Here is a 23,216-nt window from a genome sequence, read left to right as displayed (position 1 = left end):
ACCTGCGCCATGCAAAGGCATATATGCTGCAGCCGTGGTATCCAAAAATACCAACAACTTTTAATTCAACTTTGCATTAAATAAACACAATATAGTTTACTTAAACTAAATAAAATATATTTAACATAATGTGAATAAGCTGCATAATATTATATTACATTTTTTCGTATTTATGTTAAGTAGCTCTTGAGTGATTTGCGTTTAGCGTAGACTGGTCACACTGCACAATAGAAGCCGAGCAACAGTTGAAATGCGTTGTGTGTTGTGTGTTGTCTGCGCGCGGAGTTCATTCCGGTTAATTAATTAATTGTGAACGAAACAGCGAAGTGGAAATATGCCCGCTCGAGTGTGTGCGTATATGTGTGCGTGTGTGTGTGCGTGCGGGAGCGTAAGCAGAGATTAAATGCGGCCAACTCCCAAAATGAGAACAAATTGACCGACACGACAAACAAAATATAAAGAATAACTGCTGCAATGGAATTGTGCAATAAATCACATTATAATTTTAATTAAGCCAGCGGTTGAGGCGAAGCAACAAGTAAATGCAAATGTTGTCGGCTTCGTGAACATCACTGAATTTCAACTAAAACTACGTGTTGCTTTTCATACACAAGTTGTTTTTTTAATTTGTTTTTACTTTTGCAAATTTCCGACTCGTTTTCTATTTTTTTTATATTTGCCAACGAAAGTGTACGTAAACCTATGTTCGTAATTGTACGTGTGTGTAAGTGTGTATGCATGTTTATTATTTTGGAAAAAGTTAACAAGATCATCAACAACAACAATCATTCACAATGAGTGTGTGGAGCGATTGCAACGCTAAGCAGTCATTTGGCATTGGTAAGTCGAAATTTAACAAAAAAAAATAACAAAAAAGAAAAACACTCAAGTGAAGACCAAAAACAAAAAGAAACTGAAAAATATTGTTTGGTAATGTTGAAAAAATGTTTATTTTCACACATATTACTGCCGAAATTGTTTAAACAAAGTGCCTAATTTAATGCTAAATTTTCCTGGAACAAACCAACAATGGCAGCAATTTTGTGGGTGTTCAATTCCAAAAACTCAGTGAAAGAAGACGGCAACAACAACAACACTAACAGTTTTTCTGTCTTACCTTGCGCTCAAGTGCAATTGCTTTGCTGACTTTGGATCTTGGTTTCTGGTTCTCCTCCCCTGCTGCGTTTGCTACGGTAGTTGTTGTTGTTGTTGATGGTGCTGCTGCTGCATCTGTCCCAGCTCTCTCTCTCCCTTGCATTCGCCGGCCATGTGGTCGCTGTGTCAACATGCGCATACACACTTTCATCTGCTTCTTCATCATCTTCTTTAATTTCGTTTTTCTTTCAATCGCATCCTATATTTTTTTCTCAGCCTCCGCATCTTCGCGTTACAGTCGAGTTTGCCTGTTTGGCTGTAACCTGTTTTCTATCGCCTGGCTGCATTCACTTACACTTACACGCACACACAAGAGAACAGACATATATTTTCCATGCACAGCAACAACAGCAACAACAATTCCCATTCTATTCATTGGCAATGACCATGAAATGGCAAATGTAACATTTTTGAAATGCTCTCATCTCTGTTGTTCTTCGTATGTGTGCATTTTTCTATTATTGTCTGTCGGCTCGTTTGTTTGTTGACCTTTTCGGTGTTCAATAGATAATAGATGCATATATATTTACACATTACATATGTACATATGTTTGAATGCATGCATGTATGTATGAGTGTGAATATCACTCGCGCAATTCGTAGTTTCGTAATCGAATTAACTGTTCATTCAAATGCTCATAATGTTTGCGCTCAATATTTACACGTGTTTGCCCTTCCCCCCTCGCTCGTTGCATCTCTCTTTATCACTGCCTGCTCGCTCTGCTTTACCACTGCTCATCCACTGTCGAAATCATTTCAGTACATATCAGTTCTCATTTGCAGAGTGGCAGGGGCAAAATTGCGGCATTTTTTGTACGTATATTAAAAAGATATGCCGTTAGATTACACACGGCATTGGGCTGAGTTTTTTCATTTGGTTAGTCTCTTGTAATGAGCAACTAATTCACACATACACACACACTACTTACACACGTAAAAGTGGAAGGAAGATCAAATAGTTATAATTTGTCTCTCTCTTTTCATACACACAGCTCTGGTACCATTTACAGTGCAATTAAAGCGAATACTTTTTTTTTATTATTATTATTTTTCGGTATTTTTTAGTTAACTTATCCTCGCTGCATTTGCCATGAAATGCTTAAATATGTACACACTTATTTTTCGCTTATCAACAATAGTTTGTTGTTGTCTTATCGCCTGTTTTTATTTTATTTTTATTTTAACGCCTGCGTCTTATAGTTTAAACACTAAGTAAATACATGAGTGTGTGTGTGTGCTTGTGTTAGTGTGTAACAGCAGCAATAACCGCAGAAACAACAAAAACAATGCAGCAACGCATTTCGAAATGCGGTAAAAATGCGATTCGCTGTCCCACATTTGAGCAAATAATAGAAAATTTCTTAAGCTTTTGTTTGCATTTATTTCTTTTATTTGTCATTTTGTCATTTGATGCTTCCAAAAAAAGGCTCCATTTGAATTCAAAGTGAGGGAAGTGGCTACCCCCACCCCTCACTTCTGCGATGCGTAGCGGGAGTCCACACTAACACAATCACACCCGCTCTCTCTCTCTCTCTCTCTCTCTCTCTTCCTTTTCTTCTCCGTCGTCTGTCTATTTGTGTTGATTTGTTGCTTTCAGGCATTTGCCATGCTACTCTACTGTTCATTGACATTAGTTGGGTGACGTCTGCTGCACCTGCGACACTGTCTCCACTCACCCTACCTCTTTCTCACTCCCACACATACATTTCGCCTATGCTCCTTTGCTCTTTACACTTGACTCACCGCTTTGTGCACTACTTTCTTTGCATGAATATATGTAGTTTTAATTAGGGAGAGGGAGACGGTGCGAGGGAGAAAGATAGTGTAGGCAGCCATGCATTCTACTTCTAAATTTGAATAGCAAAAACAACAACAACAAGAGCAAAGCAAACGTAAAACTTAATGAGGCTCAGCATTGAAAAAGTGAGACGAGCCGAGAGTGGAGGTTGAGAGTGAAGAGAGAAGTCGAGTCGAGTTGGAGCTGAATTGAGTCGAGTCGAATTGCAGTTTGGGTTTTTCTATTTAATTAAAATTTTCTTGCTCGTTAATTTTTGTAGCGCATGAAAAGCCTTTTCATTTACATAATTGAAAGTGCTTTCCAAATTTTCAACCATGACAAAGCGCAACTACGATTGCACCCAAAAGCTCAGATATAAAGATGTAAATATGTATGTATATGTGTATTTGGATGTGTACATTGCCAGATTTAGCACTTGCTCAAATAGTCTGACACCCCCCTCGCAACAGCTGCTTGATTGTTTGCTTGACATAAAACTATCAACAACAACAAGAAGATGCATCCCCCCCCCCCCCCCTGCGCCATCATCTTTATTTATGAGCACTTCCCTAGGCGATTGTGCAAAGCAACATCCACTTGCATTTTGATATCTACATCCAGTTCCAGTTTCATTCCACTTCTTCAACTCTCTCTGTCTCTCTCGCTCACTTCTAGTCAGTGCGAAGCACTTGGAAGCCAATCTGCGCTTTCTATTTCGCAATCCAAATTGAAATTTAATAGCATCCAATGGCCTCCATCGGGTTTCTTTTTATTGCTCCCCAGATTAGAAAATGTCAAAAGATTGTCGCATCTCTTATTCGTAATTGCCTTTTTCCCAATCGTCGTCGAAAGCAAAAGTTCGACTTGGAAATTGCCTATAATTAAGCATATACATTTTGCTCGATTCTCTCTGTGGCGAATGGTATCTACATAGAAAGTAACGGCGCTTTACTTGTGGGTGGCAGTTGTGGATCAGCTTTGGCATTGGTGGCATTAATTGACTCATAAATGTATCATTGAAAGCGATTCAAACTAGTTTCGGTTTATCGAACTTCTACTGTTTCGATCAGACAGAGACTCAAAGTCCACTCGGAACCCTAGGTTAAAAGAGCCAAATGACTCAGGAGTGCAATCTTGAAATATAGTTCTATAAATATTTCATTGCAATTTCATATAGAATCTCTTGAAAACATTTGACGTCATAAAATGAATAATATTATGTCGTATATACAATATATAAAAGCAGTGCATTATTTATCTGAAGCAAGAAAATCTGGTTGCTTTTGCTATAAGCATACTGTTTAATGCGTTGCACATATATTTTTTGTAATATGTTTGATTAAAAAAACAGTATTCTTGGAACTAAAGCACTTTATCTATTCGAAGAACAATTGCCATATTTATGTTTTGAAATTCTTTGAAAAATATAAAGATAAAAGTAAAAAACCTTTCCTTAATCACGGCAGTACAAGGAAGTTGGTGGTACATGTAATAAAATCACTATCCTTCTTGTAAACAATTTGTGTGCTTCTTGTGTACTCTTGGCCTAAATGGGTCAAGTTTTTGTTTATATTCACAATTTTTATGGCTCGCCACTACTATTAACATTTTCCTTTGCGTCTCAAGTTTTCGGTTAATTCTTCTTGTGGGTTTTACGAGCGCGGCGCCATTAACTGTAACTGTCAACTGCCCATAAAATCTTATCTACAAATATGTCTCGGTCTTTTTCTCCCCCTATCTATCTCTCTCTCGCTCTGTTTACCTGTCAGAATAAGAATCGGGTTTTAAAAAATATTTTTTGCCAAAATACAAAAAAAATATATATATATGAGTAGCAGAAAAGAATACAATGGAATTTTTGTTTCAACACGCCCATAAAAAGCGTTACGCTAAACTCGGCTCAGCTCCCTGAAATATACCTACGTATGTACATACATACATACATACGTAAATGTACTATTTGTGCGTGTGTATACATATACGTATATAGGCAGCAGCTATTATTAGCCAGACAAGCCGTGCGTCTTAACCGTTGGGAATCGTTATAATTGACCCTCAAAACTTAACTCGCATTCATGTATGTGTATGTGTGTGTGTGAGTCTGTGTGCATATGTGTGTGAGTCTCTGTGTGTGTGTACACATGTATATAGATATACATATGATTTACACACATCACATATTTTTAGCCATAGCTTAGCTCATTGCTTTGAGAGTCAAGCGCCAAGAACAAATGAGCTTAGAAAAAACGCTGACTTAATGCGCCACAGACAAAAACATCATTCATAATAACAACAAAAACAAACAAACAAACAACAACAACTGAATTAGAGATGAGCAGCAGTCACAGTGACTGAATCTATCTGATCATCTGTGGGAGCAGTTTCAGCTCTAAGCAAAATACAAAAATATTCATAAATGATTCAATTGCTATTGAAATCTTTAATTCACTTAAGGCGTTATAAACTTAAATTTTAAATGAGATATATTTAAATTATTGAATTAAAAATATATATACTAAGTCATGTTGAAATAAAAAGAATTGAATTGAATTGACGCAAGCGAAAAAAAAAGAAACAAATAAAAAAAATACATATAACATTGCATTTATATACGTAATATGGTATTATATTTAATTATGTATGTCATATTATATCATGTAAGCAATTACCACTGTGCAAAATAATTGTACGCTATATATGTATATTATACTTGATAAATTTGCAAATTAGTTTGTAGAGCCGAATTAAATACACAAAAACGATCTTTAAACAAAATTTAAGTATGAATTTAGCGTCAATCTACTATTATTTTCATTTAGTATGCAGAATCATATTAAAAATTAGGCTTGGATATTTTTATATTATTCCATATTTTCTGTCTCTGCACTAGTTATACAAGAAAGGTTTGATAAATCAGTACTAAAATCAAATATGATTTCAACTGATTGTTTTGTGGTTATTAACTCTTTTTATAATTTTAATATATATTTAGCTGCTTAACACATAATTAAAAACTTTGTATACCTTTTTTCAAATTTAACCTTTATAAGAAAAATGTTTGAATCAACAACTTCTCACTTATTTGGAGAAAAGAAGTTCAAGTAAAGTTCAAAAAGAAACTTCGTATATTTTTTCGGTGTGCATTTGAATTGAATTTTTGCAATTGAATTTGAATCGAACAATCAAAGTTGTGATTACAATGACTTTGAGTCAGTCTCACAGTATCAGTCGTGTTTTACGTGTGCTACTGTTAATACACCCACACATATGTACATATGTTTGCATGTATGTGTATGTGTGTCTGTATTTATGTAAAGCGTGCTATTTAAACCTGAAATTTAAAAATGAGCCAAGTCGATGCCGCTGCTGATATCGCTGACGACGTCCAGTCACGATTGTTGTTGTTTTTGTGTACATAAGTATTCATGCATGCATGTGTGTGTGTGTGTATTTATGTATGTGTGTGTGTATGTGTTTATATATGACTTGTCAGCGGGAAGATGACGAAGCGTCGTAGTTTTTTTTTTTACTTGCTGGAAATTTGTTGTTATTGTTATTATTATTTTTATTGTAATTGTGTTGCTTCATTTGCTAGGCAGCAGCAGCAGCTATGTTTGCATTTAAGCACGGCTACCTTTAAGTCTAGGCACACACTCCATGCACGTGCTGACCCCCGCCAGACTCCGCACCTTGCCTTAAGTTGTGTGGGGGCGCATCCGCCGCTAACAAAGTCGCCTTTGTAGCCGTTGCTGTTGCAGTTGGCACACCATTTGTCCACTGGCCATAAAGTGTGTGCTTCGATGACGTCGTCTACCTGGCTTACCTGTCCCCGCTCAGTTTATGCTGCTACTGCTGCTGAACCCTTTTCTTCTCACACCATTCAGCCGTGACTTGGCCTCCTGCTCCCCCCTCGTTTATTTATGGCCGCAGGCGCGTTTGCATTTCATTATTCACGATTGTTTCCGTTAGTCCAGCAATTCCAGATAAAAGTTGCCTTACAGTTTCCATCGTTCCTGCTTTATGGGAAATGAGTTCGATTTAATGACATTTTCATAAGCAGCAGCGTCTGTTTGAGACTGAGGCCTGAGCAAGGTGTGTACAGCGCTCGATGACTGATTGGTTGACCGGCAGCAGCGTCGGCGTCGTCATCGTCATCATCATCATGATAATGATTCATTCATTTCCCAGAAATTGTGAATTAGCAGTTTATTATTTTGCATAAGAACACTTCAGGTTAAACTTATGTATGAAAATTGATATACATAAGTTTCAAAATGTACATTTAATAAAAATAAATTACGTAAAAAAGTTGACAAGCTAGTAGATACCCTGTGACAAGAAAAAAGAGAGAGAGAGTGAGAAAAAGTGAAATGCAACTTCCAATAATGAAAACATATTTGTACATATGTATCTTCAATGTTAAACTTAGCTGCAGCAGCAATACTTAAAACGCAAACCGCATTGGAAAACCAGGAAGATCGTTATGAATGTGCAGTTCTCATAAACTTTGACTGACAGCTAAAGTAATACAGATACACCCTGCGAAATTCAAAGAAAGGCATATGCTTATCTTCTTCATCAGAGAATTTTATATAACACTCTAATGAGATAAAAAGATCAATACCTAATCGAATTGATAAATAAAAAAAATCGGAAGGCTTGTTGTTGTAATATCATGATTGATATTAAGGTTGCATTTTCAAGCCGTTTTCTGAAATTGTTATTACTAATTTTTTTCATAAACGCAATTTTATTTTTTTTATTAAAAACAGACGTCTTAAATTAAAAACAGATATTAAAATGTTTTGTACTAACAAAAAAATAAATAAATGAAAATTTAATGCTTTTATTCAGCTTTTATTTAATATATCCAACTAATGTGGACCAAAAAAGAAAAACATTAAATTTTATAAAGTATTTCGTTAGGGGCACGTGTTACAGGGTATGTGCTACTCCAGTACACTTACATGCTTGTGGTTTGTGCTTGCTTTTGCTGTTTACTGTTTAATGTTTACCGTGATCATCCAGTTTCCTCATGATTATATCGAAGCGTTGCTTTATTATTGCATTCCATAAAGGCAAAATAAAACAGCGCATTTGCACTCGCCACAAAAGTTTTGCACACAACCAGAGAAATAATAGTCTGTGAATGAATCTGTGAGTGAACTAATAGCAACTAGTGGCTATGCTCGACTGGTTTTCGTAATTGACCCACTCCGGACTTAACTTTCCATGCAATTGGGCAGATCAACAAAAATCTCTCACTCTCCAACAAATGCGAGTGAATGAAAACAGAACAGAAACAGAACGAAATGAATAAAAAAAAAATACCTTTGCAAATTGTTGCCACTTATTGTTGTTGCTTTTGTTAGTTTATGTACTGTGGAGGTCGTTCTCGGCTGGTTATGCTCGTTCATCAGCCACAGAGACCACAGAGCACATCGGTCATTGGACCGGGACGGTGGCAACAACAACACCCATACCACCACCATCAGCACCACCACCACCACCATCACAAGCACCGCACCACCCGTGGCGTATTACGCGAAGGCGGCTTTGTTGTTGCTGTTGTTGTTGCGTCTGCTTTTGGCGTTGCCTGCAGCTGTGGCATATTTGTATCTACACACACACACACCCACACACACACACAAATACTTATGTTTATCGGGCGAGGAAGTGATGACGATGTCGCAGCAGTCGTCTGTGAATGCAACAGCGGCTTTGTCTCGATCCTCATCGTCATCTGTTGCTTGCCCCCGCAGCGTGTCTCACTGATTGCGTCTTGTTGCATTTCTTTTGCAACTCTCTCTATCTCTCTCTGTCTCTTCGTAATGCGTCATTTAACTAGAACCTTATCAGCTTTATACGCTGTGCTTGCAGTTAGATAAATCTCACGTAGAACGACGCGCATCATTATCAGTGGCAATGCAAATCACTCATAGCCCCCCATCCGCTCCAGTAAAAATAAAAAACAACAACCCCAGCTTCCGATCCCGATCTGAATTAAGTAATTGATAACCCTCAACCCAAGCATGTCAATTGAGAGAAGCACATTCGGCTAGCTTTAATTTGCCAGCTCAGTTTCGCATCGTAGCTGAATCGCGACAGGTGACTGGATTATAATAAAGTAATACCTGCACTATATTTCAATAAATTTTATACATTTAATAATTATTATTTCGTCTTTTTCCCCATTTGCAGCCAAATGCAATTTTGATCAGGATACGAAGCCACATCGCTTGAATCTGGATGTGGGCGATGCGGTCATAATTCTCAAGGCAACCACACATTGGTATTACGGCTACAAGCAAAAGTATGTAAATTTGAATAATCTCAACTCTGATTAATCACTGATTAGCATGTGCACTTTGACTGCATTTGTATTTGATTTACTGTTCAAAATTACATAAAGTTTTAGTGTCTGAAATACTCGGAGTGTAAAAGTGTTAAAAGTAACTGAATCAACTACAAGATTCATATCGTACAGTGCGTGTTGTAAATTAAATCCTTATTAAATAAGAACTTAAAGCAAATCGATCAGTATTTGTGCCGAATTGTTGGACTGGCGAGAGTCCAGAGACTTAGGATTACTTCTCTCTTACTGCCATTGCAGACATCATGCTGACACCTGAATCTCATCATTAGTTATTTTGTTTGCTTAAATAATAACAGGGTATTCCACAGTCCATTACGCCCGACTGCAACGTAAAAATCAAGTTGCCAAACTTACCGGAATAGCGGTAAAAAGTTTTTAAGAATGTCGAAATCGAAATTTGTATACTTTACGGAACAGAATCAGAATCGGAGTTAAAATTCGTTTCCTTTTGACACCCAGACTCAAATATTTAATTTAAGATTGCCCTCACAAACGATAAGAACCGGTTGTACCTACATCCATATTATATAAGATCCTTAAGTAATACGAGTCGTTGAACTCGTTGGAGTCCAGCGAATCTGAATTGCTTCTCACATTTGTATTTCGACATTTGCAACTACAAAGTCCAGTGATTACAGATGATAGTTTGGAAATCGTTTTGAATTCTTCTAATATTTATGAGTTGCACTGATTTCCATTATACAAAGAATTTAAACAAAAACTTAAATTTTGAATTTGTTGGCTGGGTGTCTCTAAATAAATCGGCAGTTCTTCTCCACACAACTGGAAAGAACAACAACAGCTTTATATCTGGAGCAGACAAACGGAAATGCTAATGGGCCCGGGTTGTTCACATGCATAAATCAGGTAACCAGCTGTTGTGGGCCAAAATGCTGCCCATTTGGCTGTGTTGTTTACTTAATCAGCATGTAAGAATCTGTGCCACGTTGCCCAACAACAAATGCATTCTCTCGACTAGCTCTCTCTCAACCCTTTCTGTAGCAAAAACAGATGCGGCCATGTGGCAAAAAAAAAACAAAAACCATTGAAAATTGAAAGAACTAAGATACGAATTTGTGTGTCCGATATGATTGTTGACCCTTCTGTGTTGTAGGGTTGGGTTTTTCATATAGATAGAAGAAGTTTGGGTTTTTATTTGATTGTTTTTATTTATCTATGGTGTCTTGGACACATACTTGAGGCGGCTCTGCTGTGCGTTGCCTTATCTTTGAAAGCAACAAACGAAAACAAGAACAACAACCGCTGAGAGACAGTAGCCACAACAAGAGTTGCAACAAAAACAACGTGCAGCATACAACACGATTGGTTGGCTGACCTTTCTTCATAGTTGACCCACAACCCAGACCCACAAGTAGACGAGCCGAGTACAGTGAAGCCGTCGCAAGTAAATATTCATGTAAACTGAGCATTCGTTAAGCTGAGCTCATTAAGTCATATAATGCTTAAGTATTGATTCAAAAATTCGATTCGCTTCCGTTGTGCCAGGTTTTCACTGTAGCTATTTATTTATTGCTATTGTGCGATAAAACTGTATTGATGAGAGTGTGAGGCATTTAAAAAGAAATTCAATGCGTTGTGATAACCTCTTCGATTCGAAATTTATATTCGTATTTGTTGTTTTTGTTTTTCTTTCGTCTTTCGTCTTTCGTTTGACTGCCTCTGTTTGTTTATAATGAAATATAATTTTTAATTGTGCATTTTCTCACGGTTTCCAATCGATAAGCAATACAAAAATTGAAAATTTGGGAGTGCCCAATATATATATATATATATTGAAGGTCACTTCTATGTCCGGTACCTGAATCAAGTTCAACGCAACGCAATTTGTCATAGTTCCAACATTTCCGTCTATCAGTTATATATGTATATTATATATATATTTGTATATGTATGCTGGGGAGTACGCTGATTGATGGTTCTTGAGTTCAGTTCTGTTCGGTACTGTTTGGTTCTGTTGTTGCCTCTGGCAATTAAGGCGGCCACCCCGCATGTCAAATGCTGAATTAAGCCAAATTAAAGCATTCCATTTCATTTGGTGAGAGTCACACTTTGCGCGCACTTCCTCTACTCCCCCATGTGCACCCTAAACAATTTCAGTTGAGCCTCTCTCAGCTCCGGCTGGCGCGTTGGATTTTGAGTTGGGTAATTCATCAGCGGCGGCAATGAATTGTGTCATGCTGCACTCATAAACATATCGTGCATAAGTCATTCACACATATACGCATACACATCCTATCGAAATATGTACAAATATGCGAGAGTCAGCAATAAAGTTTCGGATAGAAATTGACTTGAGATCTATTTAGATCTATTGAGACCCCTTCTGAGCCTACAGCTCTCCCTCTGCCTACATGAAACCTGATCTTGGGTTGTCTCGTTATCAACAAATTTCGCAACTGATTATACCTAGTTTAGATAGCTGACCTGTCCAGCGACTGGTGAGTATTCTAAGTCTGTTCTTGCTGTCGGATTATAGCTGCCAAAACGACATTTGGATAGTCTTGGACCAGGTCCCTCTGTCCAGTTTTATCGCTGCAGCTTTTTATCTGGAAAACTTTTAAAAACGAGAGACCGAATTGAGAATTGGTTTCATATGTAAATTTAGAGTCATTCGCACTAATTGCAAATCCTTAAAGAATCGAACTGAAATCTTTTTTAAGCCCATTATTTTAATTGTTTCAATATATACATTTAGAATTAGTAGAATTTCCGATAAGTTTTGCTGCATTTCAGATAAGTTTTTTCCTTTCAACAACAACTTTTGTGGCTGCCCGCTTTGGGGCATGCTCTTAAATACACATAAATTTATTAATGCATACGCCATTATAAAAATATCCATATATTATATATATATATATTTTTTTTTTTGTCGATTTCGCAAGCATATGTTGACCACATTGTAATATTTTCTGATTCTGTCTATCTCCGCCGCAGGGAGAAGCAAACACGCGGCATCTTCCCCAAAAGCTATGTGCATCTGTGTGAGTTCAACATCGTGAATGGCGAGTATTGCATTCGACGCACCGATATTGTCGAGGAGATCACCAAGGTACTGCTGGAATGGGGCGGCATAGCGAAGAGTTACTTTTTGGTAAGTAAATGAATCCAAGTCAAATTTGCAGCTAAATAACATTTTTATATTGCTTGCAGAGCACAAATGAGAAGTTTCAGGTGATACGGCCAAAGATGAATGAGCTGAACAATAATCGAGCAGCCTTGATATCCGGCAATCTGCCGCTCGACGAGATGCGCAAGGTGAAGCTGCAGGCGACGGCACAGATTGACACCGGCAACAAGCTGCTCGGTCTCGACATGGTCGTGCGCGACGAGAGCGGCGACATCCTGGACACAAATGCCATCTGCACGACAGAGCTCTACGAGAATCACGTGCATGCGCTGGAGCGCATAAAGAAGGCCAATGTAAGTGGATTACAAGAATAAATAAAACACAAAGTAGAGAGCCCTGTGCCTTAACCAGCCATTGGCTAGCTGGCTCTCATGCGAATAGTCTCCAATCCCCTACAATGGTATCTGCAGACGAAGAGGAATCCCCTGAGCACTTGCTAGGGAGAGGTTAAGTACTCTGGGAAGCCCGCTTTCTAACCAATCTATCACAATTAGTAGAATTAGAACCAACTACGATTACGAAATTCAAAAGCGCAGCTGGCTGGTTTAATTTTTGATTCATTCTCCCATTAGTGTTATGGAATTCACGGTATCACAAATCTATATAGTCTAAACATAAGTGGGTTAAAAAAGGAACTGAAAGAGTACCAAGTACCAAGACAGGGTATATCCAAGTCGGACCATTTCATTGAGTTCAGGCCACTTCGGCCATTTTCGTTGTATTTTGCTTCCACTAAACTCACTTTCCCCATACAGAGTTTAACTGGCGATCGGGAGAGAACGCGTGGCTTTAACAAATACTCGCACAACATATTGCTGCATGTGAATGCTTTTGTGTGCAAGTTCCAGGAGGATTCGGACCTGCTGTTTACGCTCTTCAATGGCGAGACGCATAAGCCGATTAGTGAGAACTATGTGGTGAAGTGGTCACGAACCGGCATTGCCCGGGATATCGATCAGTTCGATAATAATCGAGTGCTGTTCACCGATCTCAGTCGCAACGATTTGAACATATCGAAAATCTATCTGGTGTGCTTTGCCATACGCATTGGTTCCATGGAGGTGAAAGATTCCACAGACTCGAAGCGCACCAGCATGAACATTGCGAACAGTGTCCTCACGGCAGCCAGTCGAAAGCACTCGCAGCTGTCGGTCAATTCGAACGGATCCTCGGGCAGCGCCAGTGAGTACATGATGCGTCGTCCGTTCGGTGTCGCCTGCAAGGACCTGACGTCCATTATCAGCAAGCCGGAAGATCATCGCAACAATCTCGATCTGCCTTTCATCATGTGCGAGAAGGACACGTTGGATGGCACGCTGCGCAAACTGATTGCCAACAAGGACATTGGCAAAATCGAGTCCAAAATGGCTGTCACTTTTGAGGTGTTGCGCGGCGACATTAAACAGATCAAGGAGGACTTTCCACGGTTGGTGCACACCAATGTGCCCGTCGCCCGCAAAATGGGCTTCCCCGAGGTCATATTGCCCGGTGATGTGCGCAACGATCTCTATTTGACCATTTGCAGCGGTGAATTTGCACGCATTGCCAAAACATCGGAGAAGAACGTCGAGGTCACCGTTTGTGTGGTCAACGAATACGGCGTGCAGATGTCGGGCGTGATGAGCATCGGTGCCGGGCATCCGCCCATCGATGATTACAAGTCGGTGGTGTATTACCACGACGACAAGCCCAAGTGGCAGGAGACATTCAAGATCCACCTGCCCATCGAGGAGTTCAAGGTGTGTCATTTGCGCTTCACCCTCAAGCATCGCAGCAGCAACGAGCAGAAGGATCGCTCCGAGAAGCCCTTCGGTCTGTCCTATGTGCGTCTGATGCAGGCCAATGGTACGACCATAACGCAGGGTCAGCACATTCTCGCCGTCTACAAGATCGATCCCAAGAAGTATGACAAATTGGTGGCCAAAAGCTATTTGGAGTTGCCGGCAACCAAGGCCGAGCTACTGGGTACCAAACCACCTACAGGTGGCCTTAGTCTGCTGCCCAAGGATCAGTTATGCATTGACGTTAATCTATGCAGCACAAAACTAACGCAGAGTGGTAAGATTTGTCTCCCTCGTTCTTTTCAATTGAGCATTTTTTCACAACTCTTAACTATGAATTCCAGTCAGTCTGTTGGGATTGCTGCACTGGTCGGCGCATAAGGAGACCTTGGAGCAGTCGTTGAATGCATTGGCAAATGTACCCGGTGAGGAGGTGGTCAAGTTTCTGCAGGATATACTCGATGCACTGTTTAACATTCTGGTCGAGAACGATCATCATGAAAAGTACGATCAACTAGTCTTCATGAGCATCATACATCTGATTGAAACGGTCTCCGATTTGAAGTATCAACATTTTCTCACCGTTCTCGATGTGTACATCAATGAGAGTTTCTCCGCCACTTTGGCCTATACGTAAGTGTTAACCGTATTTAATCTGCAATTTAAATATTCGTAACGTATATTGCATTAGGAAACTGATGGATGTGCTGCAGCGCAATATCAGCGATGCCATCACACCGAGCGAGAAATCCGCCGATGGCATTGAGCATGAGGAAAGCACAGCAGTGCGACGCCTCTATAAGACGACACGCTATCTGCACTATGTGATGAAGTTTGTGATTAGATCGCGTGTTTTGTATGCGGCAATGAACTGTAATAACGACTATGTGGACTTTGCCACACGACTGCAGGAGCTGCTCAAAATGTTCATCAATATGATCGGATGCCCCAGCAATCAGTTGAAGTCGGAGGGGGCGCTGCTCAAGAATCTACATATCATAGCCACCGATTTGATGGAGGTGTTTGATCCCGTGGATCTAAGGTGTGTTATCTGTTGTTATTCAATTATTCTGAAGTATATGTTAATATACGTTATTGCAGCACATTGATCGTGGAGATATTGGAAAAGTTTCCACCCCGTCGTCTTACCCAGTCCAAAATGGGTTGCATCAAGGATTTTGTGGAGACGAAACTGTTCGCCTTGCCCAATTGCCGGGCCATCTTGTTGCCGGTGTTCTGCAAGCATATTAAAGACCATCTTGAGAGCAAGGAGGAGGTATGTTTAATGCCAGATTTTACTTTGCTTATGCCACTAATTATACATTGGAGTTCGCATACTGTTTATAATCTAATGCATCGTTTCAATTTGTGTTCTATATACGGTCTTGTGAATGCAACAACAACAAGGCGCAAAATTAAAACATAACCCAGCACATGTTCAAGTCAAATGATCCAAAGTAACTAATTTAACTCAACTGCAAACTTTATACTGCTATATATACAAATAATTAATATTACAACATTTACCGAAACATACTTATCAAAACCAACTTGCCATTGTCATATTGCTTAAAAGTGTCTGCAAATCGAAGCGAGATAAGATTTGATAGATCAGATCATAACACTTTTCAACTGAACATGTGAGCTGTCTTAATTTTGCTCAGTTTCTAAACGAATTAGTTTTTACACATATCTATTTGTAGCCATTTGAGATGATTTGTTAGTTAAAGTTAAGCATGTTGCATCTATATCTTCTTTTTTTTGTGTGTACCCTTGCAGATGAAATTATCTCTTTCGCAGTGCGTCTGTCTGATTTAAAAATTAAAACTATTTTTTAACATTATCCATTTCAAAACGATAAAAAAAATAAACACTCGGTTCAGCTTTTTAATTTGTACTAATAATAATTAATCACTTTATTCGCGTTTCAATATACAATTACAACTAACTTTACTTAGTCAAAGAGTGGTGGGTTTCTACCCGTGGTGGATAGCACCAAAAAGAGGAAGATCCGTTCAGTGCCAGTGCTGATCGTTCAGCTTCTTTTTTTTTTTGCAAGGCTGTTATTGCATAAACATTTAAAATTTAAATTATGTTATTATTATCAAAATTTATTGTTTTATTTGCAAATTGATCGATGTGTTCATGTATTAATATGGTTGCCAGATATCTGCAACGGTACTTCATCTTCGGTAACCCGAAGATAACAGTTATTGTTTATTAATGATTTAAATATTGTTTATTTAAAATTGCATCTGATTGAGTTTGTTGTTTGTCGTTATGTGCTTGTCCTGTGTCTGTAATTGATTGTCACGTGTCCCTTCTAGTCTTAAGCACTTTGTAAAGTAGCCGCACAGCAACCGCAAATATTCCATATGTGAACTATGTGTATATGTCTTATCTTATCTGTAAGAATGTAAGTATTATATAATGCATATGTACCACACACACACACATTTATATATGCAAGCACATATAACTGTGTAATCTTGTTTAGCTAGCGCTCGATCAGTGTGTTTAGTGAGAAGATCTCTCCACAGACCATCATCACCATCGTCGTTTAGTTTTGTTTTCTTTCTTTCTTTTGTGTTTATTTCTTTTTCTTCGTATAAGCATTGCTCGTGTTTAACGGCACATAAATCAAGATCGTAGATTTATTTGTTTTGGGTTTGCTGTTAGTTGAGCGCTCGTTAAGAATCCTCTTTCTCATCTGGCGTCATAACTGTAATAAATGTTTCAACTGCAATTACGTATGGCAATTCATCATTGATCCTCCCTCCACACACACTCATACATAAGCACCAACCCAACACCCCCCGTATCTGAACAAATGGTTTTAGTTTAACACACAATATGCATACATACATAAGTAAATAAAAATGTCGAGCACAGCACACACACACACACACACTTATACACACGCACAGCATATGATGCGAATGTATGTATGTATGCACATCTGAAACATCTACTTCTCCTAATATATATTTATATATATATCTTTCTCTCTCTCTCTCTCACTGTCTGTCTTCTTGTCACTCTTCATACGTGTGTAATACCTGTTTTGGCTTAATGATTAGCACCATAATCGTATTCGTATTCGTATTCATATTATTTACTTATTCCTTAAATGCCTTCAAATCATGATCAAAACTAAATGTTTCCCAATGTTTCTCTTTTGTACCCAACCACCACCCATCTGCCTACCACCTATGTACCATTAAACGTGTATCGAAACAAAAATTGACCCACTCAATACTGGGTGCGCTGTTTTTGTTGGTCTGTTGTACACTGTACACTATCATAATTGTGTTATACAAATAGGGTGACTCGAAAACCGATATCTGGCAGCAAGAAAAGAATCTTTCCAAAGCCGCTAAAGTGCTCGGACAAAAAAAATCCCAACTGCACACACGAGAAACGACTGCCAATAAAAAGGTAACAAACAAACAACAAAATAAAAAACTCTGATAATAACAAGAAATACATACACCGAAAATTGCACAACAATCTCAGATTCAGATCAGGCCTATGTAACGCACGTCCAAAATCAGAGCAACCAGCTGCCTACCGCGTTCTACCACCTATTCAGTATTTATATTTTATATATCCATATATATATATATTTGTTTTTTATATTTTTATTATTGTTGTTTAAGTTATGTTTAGCTTTCTGCCATTTTGCACTGCCGGTGATTTGTGCACTTTTTACGCTCAATGGCTTTTAATTTATAAGATTCTCTTATGCGAGTGTGCGAGCAATGCACAAAGCTTTTACACACACGAAGACACACACACACATACAGGTATACTCAGCTCCGCAGTGGAAATTAAAAAGCTCACAAATATTAATGCAATGTGCATTGTTTGCTTCTTTTTTTGGTGTACGCCATGCGTTTGTTTTTTTATCTATGTTATTTTTGCAGCCAGTGTTTTCCTTTCCTTAATTTACAATGTTTATTGTGTTTTTTTATTAAGTTTATATATGCACTAATTTAATTTATATTTTAGCTAAGCTTAGCTAAGCGGCCAGCAGAGAAGGCGTGATTTTTATTTAAATTGCATATTTCAAGAATAATCGAATGCATCTCTGATTGGAAATTGAAACTAATCCGTCAACCTTTGTCGCTAGATCGCCGAGTGCATCAACATCATGAACAACATTTTGAAGCTGCTCTATCGATCGGATGTTGGACCCACCCACAATGATGTGCGCGACATTATGATCAAGCTGTTGCGATCGGTGATGAAGGCGGCGCATTCCTTGGATCGGGATGTGGATGTAGTCGGCCAGTTCTTTGCCATTATGCTGGGCATTTTGCAGCGCATGGATGCCCAGCATTACAAATACTTTGTCAACGATCTGCATCAGCAGGGCGAACTTAAGGATTTTGTCATTGAGATTCTGCTTGTGTTCGAGGAGCTCGTCTCGCCGCATCAGAAGGCAGTTTTTCCTCGCGACTGGATGGACATGATTATGCACCAGAATACGGTCATCCTCGGCGCCCTGCAACAACTGAGCATGGTCGTCACGGACTATTTCCTCTGTCCGGTGTTCGATAAGCAGATCTGGTCGAATTTCTTTCAGTGTTCGATTGCATTTCTGGTGCAATCACCACTGCAGCTGAACGATTTTAATGATAACAAGCGACAAATTGTGTTTGCTCGTTACCGAGATATACGAAAGGATACGGCCAAGGAGATACGCAAGATGTGGTTCCAGCTGGGCAAGCACAAGCCCAAGTTTGTGCCGCAACTGGTTGAGCCTATACTGGAGATGAGCATGATACCCGAAACGGAGCTGCGACGCGAAACGATACCCATCTTCTTCGATATGATGCAGTGCGAGTATTACAGCTCTCGCCTCGAACAGGAGAGCTACGGCGACACCAAGCACAACAATGCCCATCATAAGGGCAACTTCTCTGAGTTTAAGACAGCCATGATCGAGAAACTGGACATCCTAATTGGAGCCGGTAAGTGTCTTGTATTTAAGTGCTTGATTCCATTTCAATTAATTGATGATTTTCATCTGGACAGGCAAGGGCGACACGGAGTACAAGGAGCTGTTCAAGAAGATCATGCTGGAGCATTGTGCCGCCCACTGTACGCTCAATGTGGACGGCAGCAGTTTTGTGAGCATGGTGACCAAGCTGATGGACAAACTCTTGGAGTATCGCTGCATCATCCAGGACGAGAGCAAGGAGAATCGCATGGCGTGCACGTTTTCGCTGCTGCAATTCTATTCGGAGGTGGACCTCAAGGAGATGTACATTCGTTACGTTTACAAGCTGCGCGATCTGCACATGGAGTTCGACAACTATACGGAGGCGGCGTTCACCCTGAAGTTGCACACGGAGCTGCTGCAGTGGAACGATACGGAATTGTCGCCACAGCTGCGCAGTCATCTCTTCGGCAGCTGTCGCACCCATCGCGAGCTGAAGGAGGCGCTCTACTATGAGATCATGGACTACTTCGACAAGGGCAAGCAATGGGAGTGCGCCATCGATATGTGCAAGGTGCTCGCACAGCAGTACGAAGAGGAGATCTTTGACTACATTAAGCTGTCCGAACTGCTGAAGCGCATGGCCCAGTTCTTTGAGAAGATACTCAAGGAGCTGCGTCACACATCCGAGTACTTTCGCGTCTGCTTCTATGGATTGGGTTTCCCGCGATTGCTGCAGAACAAGGTGTACATATTCCGGGGCAAGGAGTACGAGCGCCACAGCGACTTCTGTTCGCGCATGCTAGTGCAGCATCCGCAGGCGGAGCTGATGCAAACGCTGGAGGCGCCGGGCGAGGATATAACCAACAGCGATGGCCAGTACATACAGGTCAATAAGGTGGAGCCCATTATGGACGCTGCATTCGCCAAGTTCAATGAGAAGATCATCTCCAATGAGATTGTCAAGTACTTTACCTCTAACAACGTTGAAAAGTTTCGTTTCTCGCGACCATTCCGCGATAGCACCGGTGGCGGCGGCATGGACGATGTGCTCAATCTTTGGCTGGAGCGCACTGAGCTATTCACTCAATTCCGCTTGCCTGGCATATTGCGTTGGTTTCCCGTCGTCGATACGCACACGTTCAAGATTTCGCCACTGGAGCGGGCCGTTGAGATTATGAAGGACACAAACAGGGACATCAGACAGCTGGTCATACTGTATCAGAGTGATGAATCGTTGCACATTAATCAGCTCAGCATGAAACTCAATGGCATCGTCGATCCGGCGGTAATGGGCGGCTTTGCCAAGTATGAAGAGGCCTTCCTAACCGACGAGTATCTCGAACAGCATCCGGATGATAAGGAGCTTGTCGAGGAACTTAAGGAATTGATTGCCTTGCAAATACCACTACTCAATATTGGTAGGAATTCAATTAGATTGTTTTTATTTTAAGAAATGCTTTCTATAAATAATGTTTCGCCTTTAGCCATTCGACTGCATCGCCAGAAGGCCCCAGACAGTCTCAAGGCGCTGCAGGATCATTTAGAGGGGTGCTTTGCGGACATGAAACATCACGTGGAAACGTGTTACGGCCGTAAATCGTGCGACTTGAAAATCGATCGGGATTCTGTGGTGATGCGACGCACCAACTCCTATTTGCCCACACTCTTTGACAACGGCAACAATCGATTGTCCGAGACCAGCATGGGCTCCTCGGAGTAAGTTCCCCCTACTCGTACTTTCATCGTATTCTAAACTAAATCAATGCTAAACTAAAATTGCCGACAATTGCAGCAGCGGTCTGTCAAAGTCCACTTTTCTGCCACGTCCGCCCACAAATTCCATCAAGTCAACGCTGGCCAGCCTCAGTTTCAACACCAGGTGAGCTGTGATTCCGTATTTAATTAACCCAAAGACTAATAAACCAAATAATTCTTTTAACACATTTTGTTTGCTGCTCGCCATTTTAAGTTTGAGGCTTTAACATGTTTGATTTTCAATTTAGTTTTTATTCAATTTTTTTTTTTTGTTGCACGATTTGATTTTATTTTTTTTGGTTTACTTTACTTTACTTTACTTTGTTGCTTATTGTGTTCGCTCACTTAGACCCAGTTTGGGAAACACGCCCAGCACCAAAGGCTCTAAGTACAAGGACAAAACACCCTCCAAGCGGCGCTCCATGAAAAAGGTAAGCGAAGTGTTCTATTGCATATTGTATTATTCTATTATTTTATATATTATATTGTACCAACTTGTATCTGCAGGATCGCGACACATTGAGCCTGCCAGTGGCCAACTGCCAGTGGTATACGCCGCCACTGTCCACAATTAATTCGACGCCCGAGAAGGAGATCAACACATCTGTCAACTCGCTGGCCAGTGCCTCCAATAGCTCCTTTGGTGGACAAAAAACGCCTGATCCACGCGTGCTCACTGAAGAGGTTAGTCAAGCATATACCGTCTCATATTGCTAATAACAACTAATGTTATTTGTATTTCGCATAGTTAACGCCCAAGCGGCCACTGCGTTCGGAGAAGGAAAAAGAGAGGCGCCTCTCGCGTCCAGCTAGCATTGCGACGCCAACGGCGAGCATTAAAAACTTTGCGGACACACGCTCCTTGTCCGAGGGCAGCAATCGCAACTCAGTTGGTAAGCAGCATGTGGCATCAACTACTACCTGAATTATATCCAATTATTCAATTAATACTTGCGTATAGAAACGACCGATTCAACTTCGGAGGAGGACTTGCGACCACCGCCTTTGCCGGCCAAGACGCGCGACTCCACCGATTTTAGCAGTCTGACGCATAGTCTGGACTGGAATCCGAATGGTTATAGCATGCTAAGCAACGTGAGCATCAACACGTCCAACATCATCAGTAGCATGACCACAACCATGACAAAGACCAGTATTACAAACACATCGTACGAGTATGTGGAGGCCACTAATTTCAGCATTGATCCCAGCAAGCCACGTCCTCCAACGCCGCCGCCAAAGCCATCGCGTCACAGCAAACACATTCCATGAAAGAAACGAAAAGCAATTGTACTGTTGCGCCATAAAAAAAAAAAAACAAAACGTCAACGAGGAAGCATCAAGTGCCAAATATTCCTATTACTACATACATATATAAACCTATATAGCACCAATCGCGAGAAAAACGAGCAACAAGTTAAACAATACACAAAAAGCAACAACATTTGCCTCACATGACCGACTACCAAATAGCAACCGGCATCAGTGTCTTAACAAACGATCGCAGTAGATTTAAGATAAAGGCTTATAACAAATATATTTAGGAAGATCTATGTTTAATGTTTAATTATATTGAAATGATATTATGTTGAACATGTCATCATTTTTGTCTAAGTTTATAGTTTATTTATATCAATCATATATTCGTATGATTGTATATCGATATCCTCTATTTTTATTTGTTTTCGAACAAAATACAATACGCACACCTGCTACTTGTCTTCCACAAGTCTTGGAATTCCCTATACAATATATATGTGACCAAACTGAAACGTATCTATACTAAGTTTAAGTTCTAATACTGTTTAAACAACTCTACGTACGTTTCTTATGCAAACAAGTGCCACAATGTAGAACAAAACGAAATTAAGAATGGAATCAAATTTGTCCAATTTGAAGCACAAATTCAACTAGAAGTCAATTACGCTGCATGATGCAAAATAAAATCTTTTATTCAATTCGTTATCGATTAGACAAATTTACAACAAAGTAATGTGCAAAACTATTTACACATATATCTTTATTGTACGCTAAGTAGCCATAATATCAACTTTTAATACGTAACATATACTTATGTACTTTACATATGAACAAATAACTTTTTAAATTTTGTTATCCGATATACATATATATAAATGTATACCTAAATTTAAGCAGCTATGTGTAATATAATGTAATTTGCGATCTATGCATTGGCCAAAGATTAAGCAATAATAAATTTCATTTAAGCCAGCTTAACGCATTGATTGGAATTGTGGGAGATATGGACATATATA

General features: G+C 39.7%; 1 protein-coding gene across 2 annotated transcripts; it reads left to right on the top strand.

Moving 5' to 3' along the window:
- The first annotated feature begins 245 nt into the window (after window positions 1-245).
- Window positions 246-23,173, top strand: LOC6567596 (dedicator of cytokinesis protein 1). Of its 2 annotated transcripts, XM_032739968.1 has the most exons (17): window positions 246-840; window positions 9,134-9,245; window positions 12,264-12,420; window positions 12,480-12,749; window positions 13,212-14,514; window positions 14,582-14,870; window positions 14,929-15,279; window positions 15,339-15,513; window positions 17,562-17,675; window positions 18,370-19,213; window positions 19,278-20,603; window positions 20,670-20,901; window positions 20,978-21,064; window positions 21,290-21,371; window positions 21,448-21,624; window positions 21,689-21,833; window positions 21,902-23,173. In XM_032739968.1, the coding sequence occupies exons 1-17, from the start codon at window positions 795-797 to the stop codon at window positions 22,210-22,212; spliced, it is 6,021 nt and encodes a 2,006-aa protein (XP_032595859.1). In that variant the 5' UTR covers window positions 246-794; the 3' UTR covers window positions 22,213-23,173. The 2 variants fall into 2 exon arrangements, with proteins under 2 accessions (XP_032595859.1, XP_001994257.1); XM_001994221.3 differs by lacking the exon at window positions 17,562-17,675 and having other exon boundaries at window positions 298-840.
- Window positions 23,174-23,216: the final 43 nt, after the last annotated feature.

This window comes from Drosophila grimshawi, unplaced genomic scaffold (assembly GCF_018153295.1).
Source record: "Drosophila grimshawi isolate 15287-2541.00 unplaced genomic scaffold, ASM1815329v1 contig_311, whole genome shotgun sequence".
NCBI lineage: Eukaryota > Metazoa > Arthropoda > Insecta > Diptera > Drosophilidae > Drosophila > Drosophila grimshawi.
Note: the sequence above shows the minus strand (reverse complement) of the source record. Positions and strands in the feature narration are given on the sequence as shown.

Excerpts from the sequence above, each read along its gene's own strand:
- LOC6567596 (XM_032739968.1), top strand. The coding sequence starts at position 795 with ATGAGTGTGTGGAGCGATTGCAACGCTAAGCAGTCATTTGGCATTG. Across the intron at positions 14,871-14,928 it reads TCCGCCACTTTGGCCTATAC|GAAACTGATGGATGTGCTGC; the intron begins GTAAGTGTTAAC and ends ATATTGCATTAG. Across the intron at positions 20,604-20,669 it reads AATACCACTACTCAATATTG|CCATTCGACTGCATCGCCAG; the intron begins GTAGGAATTCAA and ends TTTCGCCTTTAG.